At 33.6% G+C, this 18,048-nt stretch overlaps 1 protein-coding gene and 1 pseudogene across 1 annotated transcript; both read left to right on the forward strand.

Moving 5' to 3' along the window:
* The first annotated feature begins 1,805 nt into the window (after positions 1–1,805).
* On the forward strand, positions 1,806–8,376 carry LOC115884026 (KRAB-A domain-containing protein 2-like). The gene is made up of 2 exons (XM_030902463.1): positions 1,806–2,144; positions 5,261–8,376. Exons 1-2 carry the CDS (start codon positions 2,040–2,042, stop codon positions 6,554–6,556), a joined length of 1,401 nt encoding a protein of 466 aa, XP_030758323.1. The 5' UTR covers positions 1,806–2,039; the 3' UTR covers positions 6,557–8,376.
* Positions 8,377–15,623: 7,247 nt separating this feature from the next.
* Positions 15,624–17,966, forward strand: LOC115884020 (annotated as a pseudogene).
* The last annotated feature ends 82 nt before the right edge of the window (positions 17,967–18,048 follow it).

Here is an 18,048-nt window from a genome sequence, read left to right on the forward strand (position 1 = left end):
TTGTAAAATTTGTATTTTTGCATTGATTTATGTAAAATCAAAGTGTAAAATTGTAAATTATTGTTTTAACCGTCATGGCAACGCTTTTTTCAAAGTGGGGGGGGGGGTGTTATCGTATATCGATATAGCACTAAATATGCCCCTCCCTACTTATAATTCAAATTTGGCGCCTTGTCTTGACAGGAAAAACGGAAAGGAAGTAGGAGGAGCCTAACGACTCGCTTCGAAGACGACGACGCGCCAAAAGTTTTCGAGGCCTGGCGAGGTTGAAAAAATGTGCGAAATAAATAGTTTTTATTGAAACTGTTGTGTCTCTCAATAGTCTCATTAAATCAAAAACCACGAAAAGCATTTTCGTATACATGAAATATCCAATTTTGAAATACCGAAATAGTCATTCTACTTCGAGAAAAAAAACGTATTTTCAGAATCCATGATTTGTTTCATGTTTGTTTCTTTTAATTCCATGACTTTTACTACGTAAGATCGATATTTTAACATATCGATCTTTTTGAACGTCCCTAGCGCTAGGTTTTGCGTCTCGCGTCATTCGCTGTAATGATTAGTCAATCCGGTAAATAGCGTAGCCAGGGGGGTGACAGTGAAATAGGAAAATTGGAAACAGTCATTAGTGTCATTCCTGTCATTCTCCTCACGACAAGTATGGCCGCCTAGACAAGGACAGCATTGTTTTTGTCTAACTATTGTCTAACTTCACAGTTTAGAATTGACAGATTTCAGTTTCAGAGACAACTTCAAATTTGTTCTAGAACAAATTCGAAAATATTCTCTGAAAATATTCGACGCCATTTTAATTCATTCCGTTTAGTTTCGTTTTGGAAGTTCAATTTAATATTTCGGCTGAAATTTATAAATATAAAGGTAATAAAGTATATAAAATATATATTACATGAAGAATCCTGGAGAAAATGACGTTTCTGCAGTAGTAGGTATGTCCCATGTATATGAAAAATAGGTAGTAAATAAACACTGTTTTTACATTTTTTAGATGCAAGAAAATGGTGTTATAATCTCTTTGATCGGCGATTTTTTTGAAAATGGAAACAATTTACAGCAAGGTAAGATCATTTTTAACTATAGCCAACATCATTTATCTCCAATATGTGCGATTTATTGTCAATAATGCAATAAATCGGACTGATAATCTGATTATGTTATCCGACTAAAAGTCTCTTTTTGCTTCTTTTTGATTTATAAGCCAGGTCTCTTTGGGAATAATGGACGCTTTTTTAAACAGTATATTTATATTTTATACCTATTGATATTTTTAGATTGTTAATTTTAGTATAAAAAAATTTGTTTTTCTGTTTTCAGGTTTTTGTATAAGGCTCCCGTTTTCATGTCCCTGTGTCCGTTTTCTGTCCTTGAAGTCTGCGAATACGTGTGTTTATTTACAAATTACTGTAAGTCATGCTTATACCTTAACTAATTTACGTTAAAAGTACATATAATTAACTAATTGGTATTGAAACAATACAATCCTCTATATTTTTATGTTTATTTAGTCACGTTGTTCCATATTTCAAATAATATATGTGAATAAATAATTTTTGGTTTTATTTATGAAAAGTAAAAATACAAAATACATTTGAACTGAAAGAGGACCCGCCATTGAATAACCGGAAACGGAAATGAAAATTAAGCCATCATGTCCTTATCATGTCAACCTGTCAATTGGAAAATTAGTTCTCCAGACGACAACGAAGGCTTTCGGTGGCGTATCGTGTTTCCACGATTTAACACAGAGTTGACACTTCTTTCTAGTTAATTATTTTATGAGCGTAGCTAGGCTTGGAGATCGGAGAACTTTCAACATATTTACGTTTTACAGTCAGTCAGTCAGTCGGTCGGTCGTTGCCTTGTCTATATATAATACCATAATCGAGGGTCGTTGTTTGGAGTTAGGAATAATTAATATTCGTTTGTTGGGGTTTTCTCAATGACACAATCTCTCTAAATATCTAGTCCCTATTAAGAGGCCGTGTTTTGTGTTTGTTTCGTATATTAAAGGACATAAAATGGAGCTATTACAGCATTCAGAACTGTTTTATATAAAACTTAACGAATATTATGCAGAAGACAGTAATAGGAAGAAGGCATGGAATAGAGAAGAACTCAAAGAGGTAACTATCAGAGTTCAATGAACTATCCAGACACAATTTTTTTTTCGAAAATGAAGCCTATTTTATCTTAAAATGAACGTCTTAGATTATTTTAAACGAAGTCCCAAAAACATGTTTCTCATAAGAAATTTTCTGAAAAATGTTATTTTATTTTCTATACCAAATTCCATAAGCCAAAGCCATAACCTATCCATAACCGATAAAGAGTCGGGGACTTATTTATATCCTAAGTTTATATTCGTTTCTATTTTCTATCATAGAAACTTACAATATTAAATAGATAGGCAACTTATAATACATTTCAATTTTGCACAAGTGCGCTTCTGGTGGTCGGAGGAAGAACAGACGACAGAACTTAGGGAAGGAGGACAGAACTTAAGGAACAGAGGGTTGGGGGAAGGGGGTTGATTTAGTTGATTTATAATAAATTTAGGTCGAACATATTATAAACGATAGATCTACCTAATTAAAATCATACAAAGTGTTCTTATATGTCGAATATTAATTAAAAAAAATATTGCGAGAAAAAAAGACTAGTAATATATACAGGGTAATTCACGTCCATGGTACGTTTGACGTTTATGGAGAACCGGTGTCTAAATTAATTTCAACATTACAGTGTTGCCGATTTATACTAAAAGTGGTAGCATCTTTGTTATTTTAAATGAAACCCCTGGTATATTATTATATTTTTCGAAACTATTTCCAAATCTCAAAATTTTTCTGTTATACTAACCTATGTCTATACCTACCTATTTCTAATAGTTTTAAGATAAAAAATTAAACATGTGTAAAATTGACGAAAACATGATTTGGAATAAACATTGGCTCATTCGTAAATTCGGCATATTGAAAGTTAAAATTTGGTTTATAGGTTAAGGAAAGTCCACATATTCGATCTGTCTAAATCAACTGATTGTGTCAACTGTGTCGTATGGGAAGCGCCACCCTGTATACAGCTTGTATACAGGGTGGCGCACCTCATTCGCCTCGGTTGTTTATACGAAGACGGAAAGATGTAGAAACAAAATATTTTATGGGTATATGTGGAGAGGCCACGTGCACAATTTAAAATTATTTTGAATTATACAGGGTGTTTCAGAACTAAGATCCATACCAAAGTTATATTTTTTCTTATGGAACACCCAGTATTTCATTTTTGGATTCTTGAACCCAAAAAAGGTATTTATTATAAGGGTTAAATATATTTAAAATCTATGGTTTTTAAGATATTTAAAGATATTTAAATATGCATGCCAACAATATTATTAGATTATTTACACCCTGTACATTACATTTTAGAATTAATTCTTGTGCTATGTTTAAAGGTAGAGAAATTTACTGAAAAATGTTATTGCTTCCTTAAATTTATATAAAAATTGCTGATCTATTTTAAGGATTTATTTTACATAAAAACTTCGATATTTCAAATACAGCACCTTATATTTTTTTTAAATAAATCGAAGTAGATTCAATGCTCTTTCAAACTATATTAGGGTTTCCTATACCTATCTAGCTCAGATTTTGAATAAAAAGCGATTTTTAAATAAAATTGCAATCAAGGTGGCTGTTGTCGCCATGGCAATTTTCTAGTGAGAGGTAGTAACTATTTTTTAAGTCGACATTAGTTTATGGACTTAATTTAAAATTATTTAAATTTATAGCAGTTTACTGTTATTTAATTTACCTACAATAGTTTAATAAGTAATATACCCCAGTCTTTGATTTATTTTACAATGACTTGTAGATATATGGATTTTCTATAAAAGAGCCAATTACGGCAAATTCATTTTCTTCACTTCCAATGACAGGTTTCTGCCTAATAAGTTTTTTATAAACCACACTACCAGCTCTGCAATATAGGACAAGTAGTTTTTCAAAAGGAAAATTGCTTCTTGGCCTCAAGGGCTTATGCTCAAAGATATCCAAATAGGAGTCTTCCTGATAAGCGTTCTTTTGAAAAACTACTTGTCCTATATTGCAGAGCTGGTAGTGTGGTTTATAAAAAACTTATTAGGCAGAAACCTGTCATTGGAAGTGAAGAAAATGAATTTGCCGTAATTGGCTCTTTTATAGAAAATCCATATATCTACAAGTCATTGTAAAATAAATCAAAGACTGGGGTATATTACTTATTAAACTATTGTAGGTAAATTAAATAACAGTAAACTGCTATAAATTTAAATAATTTTAAATTAAGTCCATAAACTTTTGTCGACTTTAAAAATAGTTACTAACTGTCGCTAGAAAATTGCCATGGCGACACCAACCACCTTGATTGCAATTTTATTTAAAAATCGCTTTTTATTCAAAATCTGAGCTAGATAGGTATAGGAAACCCTAATATAGTTTGAAAGAGCATTTGAATCGGCTTCGATTTATTTTAAAAGTACAGGGTGTTGTATTTAAAATAACGAACTTTTTATGTAAAATAAATCCATAAAATAGATCAGCAATTTTTGATACCCCTGTATAAATTTAAGGTAGCAATAACATTTTTCAGTAAAGTTTATTTCTCTACCTTTAAACATAGCACAAGAATTAATTCTGAAATGTAATGTACAGGGTGTTAATAATCTATTCTGTTGTAATATGCAAATTTAAATACCTTTAAAAATCTCAAAAACCAAATATTTTAAACATATTTAACCCTTATAATAAACGCCTTTTTTGGGCTCAAGAATCCAAAAATGAAATAAAATACTGGGTGTTCCAAAAGAAAAAATATTACTTTGGTATGGATCTTAGTTCTGAAACACCCTGTATGTTTCAAAATAATTTTAAATTGTGCACATTGCCTCCCCACATATACTCATAAAATATTTTGTTTCTAGATCTTTCCGTTTTCGTATAATCAACCGAGGCGAATGAGGTGCGCCACCCTGTATATGGGAGTAAAAACTGGAGTAGCTGTAAAATAACGACATCACACTATAGATAAATAGTAATAGATTTTAGTACTGTGGAGAGATAAGGTCACAGTGTACTGGTTTAAAAACATAACAACCTTGTATGTTTACCTACGATTTAATTTTCCAATTCGATTTTATAATATTCAAGAAGTATTAGAAGACCTATTTTACTTTACCAACTCTAATAAAGGATTTTTGTTACAGATAGCGGATGATATTTTACTGGCCAAAGAAACACCAGGGAGAAAGAAAAGACGCCAGTACTATCTTCTATCTCTCTACGACTTAAAACAAGTTGATGGGAAAATGGTCGTTGTTAAAAAACACAAAGATAATAAAAAAATGACTTATATGGTTGCTTACGAGGACTTATTTAATCTTTTGTACGAAAAGCACGTTAATATAGGTCACGGCGGACGAGATAAACTGCTCCACACCGTGAAATCAGCGTATGAGGTATCAAGAGTTGCGATAGAGAAACTTATCGAAACATGTAGAGTGTGCCAACAGAGAAAGAACAAAAATCATACGAGTTCGGCCGTACAACCTGTTATTTCGTCAGATATTATTTCAAGAGGGCAATTTGACTTAATAGATTTTCAATCACGCCCGGACAATGAGTTTCACTGGTTACTCCATTATGAAGATCATGTAACGAAATTTATATTTTTACGACCCCTTAAAACACAAAGTGCAGAGGAGGTTGCAAAGGAACTAATTAAAATATTTTTAGAGTCGGGGGCTCCTGCCATACTTCATAGCGATAATGGCACTGAGTTCATTTCAACTGTTATTTCTGAAATTTTTACATTGTGGCCATCAGTGAAAATTCTTTGTGGTAAGAAGATAGATCGCCAAAAAATAAAGGGAGACATTGAAGACCGTCATCAAGACCTTGTAAATATGTTGAAGGCATGGATGTACGACCACCAATCGAACAATTGGTCGCTAGGTTGTCATTTTGTACAGTTTCAGAGAAACAACTGTCACAATAATGCAATAGGATGTTCTCCTTTTAAAGCGTTATTTGGAACAGACCCTAAACTCGGATTTTCCAGTGCCAATATATCTAAGGATTTGTTGGATTCGCTTAAAACTGTAGACGATTTATTTTTATTGAGTATACCAAGTGTCTTAAAACAACAAAACAATGAATCAGTAAGCATATCAGGGGAAATTGGGAGTAAGATTGACGTCTCAGATGACATCGATATGGATAAAGATAAGCGAAAAATGAAAGAAACGTCCCAAGAACTGGAAATACCCGAAGAAATGTCTCCTGAGGTTGTGGCCGATTCATATTTCAATCCAGAGGAAGTACAAATAAAGGACGAGAAACTGAGTGTAGAAGAATTAACTATGTTTTGTACGGCATGCCATGGAAGTACGGATAACTGTGTAGTCTGTGAAAACAAATTGCTTATCGAAGAAAATAGTCATGAAATTCGAGTCAAGAAACGAACTGCAGAAGAAACAGTGAAAATGACGAAAAAAAGATGATTAATTTTGGATTTTCGCCATTTATAGTTCATATTTTACAGACATTTTATTTGTAAATGATATAGCCTAAAAATGGTGAAATTTGAAGTTCATTTAGTACTATAAATAAACGGAGAACTAACTTGTATGTACTAAAAGTTGTATGAACCAAATTCTATTATCAAATCGAATAATTTGTATTGATTTTCAAAGGAACAAGTCGGGTGATATTCTTAAACACTTAATTATAATGAATCTTTTAGTAGATTTGTTTTATATGCTATTCTTTATTTTTGTTTATGTTTTTAAATATATTCCAAAAGTGTAAGGACTGAACTAGGCTACCAGTAACCTTAAATGTTCTATTTGATAATAATAATCTCGTTAGTTATTTCTAAGTAACAATGATATAGTTTGGATTCATTAATAAATAAAACTGTTTTGTTGATGACATATTTTTTATTTAATTTATGTATTATAATATAATAATACTATGACAATTTGACCTAATAAATTTTCAATCTCGCCCCGACAATGAGTTTCATCGATTACTCCATTATCAAAATCATGTAACGAAATTTATATTTTTACGACCTTTTACGACAAAAAGTGCAGCGGAGGTTGCAAAAGAACTGATTAAAGTATTTCTGGAGTCTGGGACTCCTGCGACTCATACTTCATGGCGACAATGGCACTGAGTTTACTGCAACTGTTATTTCTGAAATTTTTACAATATGGCCATCATTGAAAATTCTTTGTGGTAAGAAGATAGATCGCTAAAAATTATAGGGAGGCATATAAGACCGTCATCAAGACCTTGGAAATATGTTGAAGGCACGGATGTACGACCACCAATCGAACAACTGGTCGCTAGGTTGTCATTTTGTACAGTTTCAGAGAAACAACTTTCACAGTAATGCCATAAGACTCTGTCCTTTTAAAGCGTTATTTGGAACAAACCCTAAACTCGGATTTTCCAGTGCCAATATTCCTAAGGATTTGTTGGATTCGCTTAAAATTGTAGACGATTTATTTTTATTGAGTATACCAAGTGTCTTGAAACAACAAAACAATGAATCAGTAAGCATATCAGGGGAAATTGGGAGTAAGATTGACGTCTCAGATGATGTCATCAATATGGGTAAAGATAAGCGAAAAATGAAAGAAACATCCCAAGAACTGGAAATACCCAAAGAAATGTCTCCTGGGGTTGTGGCCGATTCATGTTTCAATCCAGAGGAAGTACAAATAAAGGAAGAGAAACCGAGTGTAGAAGAATTAAACTATTTTTTGTACGGCATGCCATGGAAGTACGGATAACTGTGTAGTGTGTAAAAACAAATTGCTTATCGAAGAAAACAGTCATGAAATTCGAGGCAAGAAACGAACTGCAGAAGAAGCAGTGAAAATGACGATTCATTTTGGATTTTCGCCATTTAGAGTTCATATTTTACAAACATTTTATTTGTGAATGATATAGCCTAAAAATGGTCAAATTTGAAGTTCATTTAGTACTATAAATAAACGGAGAACTAATTTGTATGTACTAAAACTTGTATGAACCAATTCTATTATCAAATCGAATAATTTGTATTGGTTTTCAAAGGAACAAGTCGGGTGATATTCTTAAACACTTAATTATAATGAATATTTTAGTAGATTTGTTTTATATGCTATTCTTTATTTTTGTTTATGTTTTTGAATATATTCCAAAAGTGTAAGGACTGAACTAGGCTACCATTAACCAAATGTTCTATTTGATAATAATAATCTCATTAGTTATTTCTAAGTAACAATGATATAGTTTGGATTCATTAATTAATAAAACTGTTTTGTTGATGACATATTTTTTATTTAATTTATGTATTATAATATAATAATACTATGACCTCGCCCCGACAATGAGAAAAAGTGCAGCGGAGTTTGAAAAAGAACTGATTGAAATATTTCTGGAGTCTGGGACTCCTACGACTCATATTTCATAGCGACAATGGCACTCAGTTTACTGCAACTCTTATTTCTGAAATTTTCACAATATGGCCATCATTGAAAATTCTTTGTGGTAAGAAGCTAGATCGCCAAAAAATAAAGGGAGACATTGAAGACCGTCATCAGGACCTTGTAAATATGTTGGAGGCATGGATGTACGACCACCAATCGAACAACTGGTCGCTAGGTTGTCATTTTGTACAGTTTCAGAGAAACAACTGTCACAATAATGCAATAGGATGTTCTCCTTTTAAAGCGTTATTTGGAACAGACCCTAAACTCGGATTTTCCAGTGCAAATATTCCTAAGGATTTGTTGGATTCGATTAAAACTGTAGACGATTTATTTTTATTGAGTATACCAAGTGTCTTAAAACAACAAAACAATAAATCAGAAAGCATATCAGGGGAAATTGGGAGTAAGATTGACGTCTCAGATGACATCGATATGGGTAAAGATAAGCGAAAAATGAAAGAAACATCCCAAGAACTGGAAATACCCGAAGAAATGTCTCCTGAGGTTGTGGCCGATTCATATTTCAATCCAGAGGAAGTACAAATAAAGGAGGAGAAACTGAGTGTAGAAGAATTAACTATATTTTGTACGGCAGGCCATGGAAGTACGGATAACTGTGTAGTCTGTGAAAACAAATTGCTTATCGAAGCAAATAGTCATGAAATTCGAGGCAAGAAACGAACTGCAGAAGAAACAGTGAAAATGACGAAAAAAAGATGAATAATTTTTGATTTTCGCCATTTATAGTTCATATTTTACAAACATTTTATTTGTGAATGATATAGCCTAAAAATGGTGAAATTTGAAGTTCATTTAGTACTATAAATAAACGGAGAACTAACTTATATGTACTAAAAGTTGTATGAACCAAATTCTATTATCAAATCGAATAATTTGTATTGATTTTCAAAGGAACAAGTCGGGTGATATTCTTAAACACTTAATTATAATGAATCTTTTAGTAGATTTGTTTTATATGCTATTCTTTATTTTTGTTTATGTTTTTAAATATATTCCAAAAGTGTAAGGACTGAACTAGGCTACCATTAACCAAATGTTCTATTTGATAATAATAATCTCGTTAGTTATTTCTAAGTAACAATGATATAGTTTGGATTCATTAATTAATAAAACTGTTTTGTTGATGACATATTTTTATTTAATTTATGACTATGACAATTTGACCTAATAGATTTTCAATATCGCCCCGACAATGAGTTTCATCGGTTCCTCCATTATCAAAATCATGTAACGAAATTTATATTTTTACGACCTTTTACGACAAAAAGTGCAGCGGAGGTTGCAAAAGAACTGATTAAAATATTTCTGGAGTCTGGGACTCCTGCGACTCATACTTCATAGCGACAATGGCACTGAGTTTACTGCAACTGTTATTTCTGAAATTTTTACAATTAGCCATCATTGAAAATTCTATGTGGTAAGAAGATAGATAGCCAAAAAATAAAGGGAGACATTGGGCACATTCGGTAAACATACCGGTTAGTCCACCGGTGCAGAAAATTAAAGTAAATGCCAATGGTAACTCACCGGTTGATTCACCGATCACTTGAGAGCCTACCGTATTTTGTTTCCTGTTTATTTATTTATTTACGTATCAGTAACTTGATCGTTCAATGAAAAGTTATCGGTAGGTCCAGGGGCGGATACAGGAATTTATTTTAGGGGGGGGGGGCAAAATAAAAAGCAATGTAGATTATGCTGTTTAGGACGCCATTTTTAACCCAAAAGCCTAAAATTTTACACAATTCACAGACTTTAGGGGGGCCCGGGTCCCATGGGCCCTCCCACTGTATCTGCCACTGGGTAGGTCTTTACAGATTAATACCGGTGTGTTTACTGAATGCGCCCATTGTACGACCACCAAATGTCATTAGGTCAGAAATTATTTGAAAACAATCGAAATAAAAATGAAAACTATGTATTACGAAACTATCATTTTAGGACATACATTTATCCGAATTTTTTTAGTTATTTTTATCTGCAGAATGTGCTGTCGAAGTTTCCCGAATACAATTCGAACCACCCTGTATAAACGTTATATCGTATATAACGTTTAAACGTATATTATTATTATATTATACGAGTATATAACAAACGTATAAACGTACATTACGTATAAATGTTATATCATTTATATCTGGATTTATATATTATAGTGAATATGATGCCAACACGCACGAGGCGGTTTATAGGCGTTATCGGCTCCTTAATGAGACTTCAATTTTGCAAAACACACGGTATCGAGTACTAGTATCGGTATCTCTTTACTCTATAATATTTTGGAACAGTTTATATTAGATTATTTGTTGATTGGTAGGTATTTTTAATTTTAAATACTCTAATTTTAATGTTTTTTTTTATATTTTCAACTAATTAGTTATTAGATTATTATAATATGCGGTATTTCCCGAATTTATCTATTAGGCTATAATATGTTAAATATATCGGGATTTTTTGCGATATGTTGTTTACTCATGAATAATAACCAATTAAAACTTTTGTTGAAAATTTGTTTGGACCAGTTCTGGTGTTCTGAAAAATTTGTTATGTTATCAAACGGATATTCATAAGTAGTTTAATAACATAACAAAGTACATGTGTAATTATGATTTTCAAATATTATACAATGTGGAGCCTCTTACAAGACATATCTCTAGGAAAAACAATAATTTTAATCGGAATTAAATTCTTGGCGCGTATTATGTGGCTTATTTCGAAAATATTTTTAAAAATGTTTGAAGCTACACATACAGGGTGGCGCCTCTCATACGCCGCGGAAGCCCCAAAGAAAACGGTAGTTTATATCGAAATGAAATTTTGGCAGCATATGTAGGTTAACTGCATTTTATAAAAATATATAGAATTATACACGGTGTCCCCAAAAAAAGTTCACATCAAAGTTGTGTTTTTTTCTAATGGAACACCCTATATATTAATTGATTTTCCGATTCTAGAAAAGTTTTATCCAAGAAGCATATACCTAAAATCTAAGGATTTTGACATATTTCACATTTTGTGAAAATGAAGAGTAAATTTTAAATTTCGATAACAGCTACCTAAATTTTAGTTGACTTTGTTATAGTTTGGTTTGTATGTTAAACCAAATTGAAATTGCCATTGTATATTAAAGCAAATTGAAATTTGACCCGAAAAGTTATACAGGGTGAGACAAAACTAATATGGAACATTAGTCGTTTAAAAGCAATAAGTTACTCCTTTATTTTAAATGGAACACCCAGTATATTTTTCCGGTAAGGATAGATAAGGAAGATAAGATAAGGATTTTCCTAGATATTTTAATTTTTATGATTTTGCGTCAGTAGATCTTTATTATTTGAAAAAAATTAGGTGGCTGTGTGATATACCTTTTGTTAATTTAACAAAAATTAAAGATTGTGGAGTAAAATACTCAACGGTAATAAAAAAATACACGTTTAAAACATATTTTAATTATTACAGAATTAAAACTAGATATAAACCTATAATTATTATGCGACAAAAATTAGCTAGATGAAATCAAATGCTCAAAATGCTTCCTTTCCTGTTAACTGCATAAAATGATTGCCTTTTCAAAAGGATCTTTTCATTTTAAAAGGCATATGTGGAGTTCTACCTCAAAAAGTCGCTACAATAATTTATCTCATCTTGTCGACACTAGTTGGTCAAGTTTTTTAAACACTGTCTTTAACATATTTCCATAAGAAAACCAGACTATAAAGATCAGGAGCATTTAAGTATTCTATTAATTGGTGAATGCACACTGCATTCACCAACTAATAGAATCATATCAATTCTCTCTGATGTAGGATAAGTTTGCATTTTCGGCAAATTCTTGAGAAATTTTTTTGTTTTAACTGACAAAAGATGATAACTAGTTGTTAAAGTTGAACTAATTAGACATCTATGTTGAAGTAACGTCAGACATATCACAGTCATCTAGATTTTATCAAATAATAAAGATCTAATCAGATCAAATCATGTAAATGAAAATATCTAGGAAAATCTTTGTTTGAGGAGTAGGCAACCTTAATAGTATTTTGAAGAGACATAAATTCTCCATAATATACTGGGTGTTCTATTTAAAATAAAAGAGTAACATGCTTTTAAAGGTGACCAATATTCAATATTAGTTTTGTCTCACCCTGTATAACTTTTTATATAAATATAAGTTTTAATTTGATTTAAAGTACAATAGTTAATTTAACTACATATTAGCCTATACCGGGTAAATTCCAATTTAGGTAGCTTTTATTGTAATGTTACGTTTTTCGTCGGTTCCGTGTGGATAGAAAGTCACAATTTATTTAAACACTATTTATTTAACACTAATTAACAAAAACAATAACGATAAAAGACTTATAGAACTATTTACAAACGATTTATAACTAAGAATTTATTTTGAATTTTAGCGCGTCCACTGCACTGATATATTTATAACTGCCCCCTGTAGGCCACAGCCGCCGGCTTTTATACCGACAGGTAAAGAACTCTAGAATAGTCCATAGATCGTTAGGTGCGTAGAGAAGGTTTTCGAATGTTCTCGTATGAACTAGTCCATTCCAGTGGGACTCGATTCTTCTCGAACGAATGAATCATTATACGGTGTATATTCTTTAATGCGATGTTAAGGTCATCTGAGGGCGGGACATATAGTTAGGTTAGGTCGAGTCCACACGGGTCCGCAACACTGCCTCCTTCTTAGGCACATGCTCGTCCCGAGATGTACACGGTGAATGAAGGTATTTGCAAAGCTAGCCCCTGGTACATTGCGAAGTCTGGTAGAAATAGCAGTCTACAGTTTTCTCTCCCGATCTCAGCTTTGGGTTGTAGCAGCAAACGAGGATCTCGATTCCCGTAAATCTGAACAAGACTTCAATCATGTTCCGGATTGTACGCCAACTCAAACCATCGAGTCCACACGCCGTGCCAGCTTCGGAATGGCTAATCGTGCAATGTTGTTGTTTAGCAGGGCTTCTCTCAGTTCAATCAGGGTCTTCCATAGATTGAGATAAGTCGGCTTACTCGGGGACCATTCCTTGGTGACCAGGTAGAAGATGTGTCTTGCTTGGCCATGTGCATTGTCGGTTAGCCTCAAGACGCTTCCAACCTCTGGATCCTGTCGGCGTAGTTCTCCGACACGCCCAAACTTCTCATTGAACGTCGCAGCGATTCCTCTGGACATCCGCAAATCTCGAGCCACACAATGAGCGAGCGAATAATCAGGAGGCACGGAAAAGAGGTCTCGTTGATTTTCTTTGGTTACACCATAGCGAGCCTTCTCACTGCTGTTGTATCGGGCCATGAAATCGTCGGCCCTGGTTGGTATCCTCCATGCTCAGCTTGAATGTCGTAGTGTTCCTTCATTCGGTCACTAGCACTTTAAATATTTAGGCGGACTCTCTGATGAATGTCGTCCATCCTTTGACGTAGTGTGTGGACATAATCTTCTCCGGCGACTTCTTCTCCCGGTCGGCAACCAAATTTCAGATCACAGGGTACTTCCCGTCCCATAACGATGCTGGCTGGAGTTTGCCCTGTAGATTCTTGGACGGATGAACGGTAGGCCAACAGGAACAGGTGAAGAAATTTGTCCCAGTCTCTTTGGTGGTCAGAGACTACTTTTTCCAGATAACGGTTGATAGTTCTGTTCATGGTCTCCGGTCTCTCGATCACACGGCGAAGTAGTCCGTTATCTATTACCAAGGAAGTCCACTGGGCCCAGTACGACTTTACGTTCGGCGAATATCTGCAAACTTCTTCCCACGTTGGTCTTTGGCCTGTGTTTTTCCAGTTAATTACTAACCCTAATTCTGGGTAACTGGTTTGGTCATTTGCAAGATCTTCGGGTTGCCAACTATCATTAACCACAGTTGTTAAGGAGTTTCACTTCTTTCTCTTCTGCTCGGGAACAATGCTTACAGTCCTTAGCGCAAGGTCTTCTGGAAAGTGCGTCGGCATTCCGATGGATTGCCCCAGCTCGATGTTTGGTTTGGTCTGTGTCGTAGTCAAATTCTTGTAATCGTTCAATCCATCTAGCTACCTGCCCTTCAGGATTCTTAAACTGCAACAGCCATTTCAAAGCAGCATGGTCTGTTCTTAACAAGAACTTTCTTCCATAGAGATACTTGTAGAAGTGTTCCACTGCTTTAACTACTGCTAGTAATTCTCGTCTGGTTACACAGTAGTTCCTTTCCGGTTTTGACAAGGTCTTACTAAAATAACCAATGACTTTTTCTTGACAATCCTGGATCTGAGACAGAACAGCGCCTAACGCAACATTGCTAGCGTCGATGTCCAATATAAAGTTTCCGTTGCCAAGAGGGTAGCTAAGTATGGGTGCATTGTCTTATTCATTTCCATGGTATAATATTTTATGTAAACGGAAGGGAAACGGAAGGGCGCTGATATGGAAGGTATAGTGAGAATCAACCTTAATGCGCCTCCTGTCTATCCCTGTGGAATTTGTGATAAAATTTGTTCCTTGGAATTTGTCATAAAGTAATCCACGACAATGATCAAGCTATTTTATGTTTACATATGTTACAGACATAACAGTTTGCAATAATCATGTCAAAACAGCTACTAACTTTTATGGGCCATCATGTACTGACGAATTGTCTGTCTGGTAAATATAATCTTGTTTGAGATGATTCGGATAAGTTTTGTCAATTGTGTATAGATGAGGTTCCAGGAGATATTGTACTGGCCGATCTTTATGCTGGATATGAGTGAGGAGAAATAACTTTTCTGAAAGGAAAAATTGCTTTTCTGAAAGTTTCTACAGGTTCTGAATTAATCCTCAAAATTTAGTAATAGTCATGATGAATTTCAGTGGTTCTGTATAGATGGTTCTTGCAAACCCATATCTGAGTAGGTACTTAAACTGTAACTGGGGTGAAGTGCATTCTGACACATTTGTTGTATCTTCGGTAGTTTCTTTCGAATGTAGGGAGGTCTGATATCTTTGAGTTAAAACCACATATAATTTTTACGGTTGAAATCACCTAACGTTTACAGAAACAGACATGAATGGAATCTCCGTTTCCACCAATTTTTAGTATACATGGACACTGATGAAGATGAGTCATGTAGCAGTGGATCGACCCAAACAATCAATAGTTTATTTTCATATAAAAGCGCTGCTATTAAAATACTTTTAGGATTTAAACAAGGTGATGAGAAGGAGCAGTGTGCTGAAAAATCAGTAGATAGTTTAGAAAAAGAGTTGAGGCCTAGATAAAATTATTATATAAAATTGTTAGATTTGGCCAAAAATGTGCCAGCAGTAGATAGGTTAAGTAAAAAAGTTGAAAAAAAAACGGAAAGGTGCAATAGATGATATGGAAAGGTTGGGCTTTAAGTTGTCCTGGACAACCAAGCAAATACGTGACTATCCCTAGAAGTTTGGGTTTAAGACTACAGGTTTGTAAACTTTTTTTTTGATATAGTTATTCCAATATTAGTACAATGTTGACAATGGTTACTTCTGTTGTAGGTTTCTCATAAGAAGGGCTTGTCCCATGTAATATACTGCCGTGTATGAAGGTGGCCCGATTTGCAGAGCCATAGCGAATTAAAACCTTTAGAAACATGCCAGTGCCCATTTTCATCAAAACCTAAGAAAGTGTGCATTAATCCTTATCATTATAAAAGGATAGAGAGTCCAGTCTTTCCACCAGTCTTGGTACCACGCCATAATCATTTTTTACCAGGCCACTCATTATTGCCATTCCAACAAATAGTCGATATGCCTCATAATATGAGATATTCTTCAAATGGTTTTAATTCGGCCCACATGAGCCTCTCCCATATCTAATGTATCCAATCATCAAATCATATGCCCACTTGGCTGAAACACCTCCGCCTGCGTACAATCCAACAGATGAAAATGCATCAACAACCAATATCAATTCCAGCGTAAAACTTCAAGCAGTGCCATACCAAGAACAGGCCGTATTGGGCATCGATTGTTTACTATGAGGTACTGGTATGAGACGAGAAAAACTGCGATTCGCCGATCGCAATTGAAACTGCGATTGCGATTTTTAAATCGCTGCGACTGTAACCTGCGATTGCGATTTTAATACTTACATATTGTACTATGTCTATAATGTTTTGTGTATGTACCAGCTTAACAGTTAAAAAGAGTTAATAAGAATAATAATCAGTTGTTTAGTTTTTTTAACATCTGCAACACATATTATAGGTATTAAAATTTTATTATATGCTGCAACTGATGCAACTACACATATCTACTCTTTCTACGGGTTTCATTTATCTAATTCTTTATCCAATTTTTAAAAAATCTAAAAGAATTATTTTTTTAAGATGGCTCATCCCTATAACTTTTTTATTTTTTCAAGTAAAGAAACAAGATTTGGTACGTTAGTATGTGACATAAATCGCGATTAGGATTGATTGACGTATTCCGTGCTAGGTAGAGACGAGCAAAAAGCACCGTCAATGACTACAACTTTTTGATTTCTTCATAACACTCTCGGTATTTTTATTACTTTATTAGATAGAAAATGACACTCACTTTGACATTTTTGCATATGGTTTAATTGGAAATTGTAACATGTCGTTCATAACGACAATTTGACTCGAAATACCAAGGGTATTTTTTAATATTTTAATCAGCCAGGACAAGACACGAAAACCAATAGATTACCAAATCTGTTTTTCCAAGCCTCCTTTTTTTAGCCATGGAACTCCAGATTGAAATTTAAAATACAATTTTTAAGCGAAAATGTCAAAAGTTGACATAGGATGATATGCCATTCTATTGAGAGTGTCATTTTCTATTGAATAAAGTAAAAAAATATCGAGGGTGTCATTTAAAAATCAAAAGTTGTAGTCATTCTCGTTTTTTACAAAAAAAAGATAAAAAAGTTATAGGAGTAAATCACTCTTGAGACACCCGGTATATTATTGATCTTGGCCCTAGAAAATATCACCTTCTCTATAAATAAATAATAATATCAGAGAGAAAATTCAATCTCAGTTTACTATAAAATGTTGAAATAGCCACAAAATTACACACAATTGCGATTTTAAAATCGCTGCGATTGAATCGCAATTTGCGACTTCTTGCTCATCTCTACTATGAGGTAAATATTAGAGTGGGTGAAGTTTTGTTACTCTACATTAGTCATAGTGGATGACTATCAATGTAAGTAACAATAGTGATCACCGTGATCGGTTTAGTTTAGGACAGTTAAGTATTGTAAACAGAAATAGTACTATTGAAAATACATGAAGAACGAAGACACATAGGAAAAGGTTTTAAATAATTAATAATTTACTTTAATGTACCGACAAATTTATTATTCAAAGTGTACGTTTATAATGTAAAGTTAATGGAGAAATATATGCAGAATGTTTGTCAATGAATTTGAATGCATGATTTGGAACGGAATTCGTTGTCCTTTCATGTCAAAAACATGTCTGTACAGCCGTACACAGAAGACGAGTCATGAGCAGTGGAC

Source organism: Sitophilus oryzae, unplaced genomic scaffold (genome assembly GCF_002938485.1).
Source record: "Sitophilus oryzae breed Bouriz unplaced genomic scaffold, Soryzae_2.0 scaffold_2008_pilon_pilon, whole genome shotgun sequence".
Lineage (NCBI taxonomy): Eukaryota > Metazoa > Arthropoda > Insecta > Coleoptera > Curculionidae > Sitophilus > Sitophilus oryzae.

What these genes read in the sequence shown, in the direction of transcription:
- LOC115884026 (XM_030902463.1), top strand. Translation starts at nt 2,040, where the DNA reads ATGGAGCTATTACAGCATTCAGAACTGTTTTATATAAAACTTAACGAA. An exon ending in ATAGAGAAGAACTCAAAGAG is followed by an intron (nt 2,145 to 5,260) that starts GTAACTATCAGA and finishes TTTTTGTTACAG; the next exon opens with ATAGCGGATGATATTTTACT.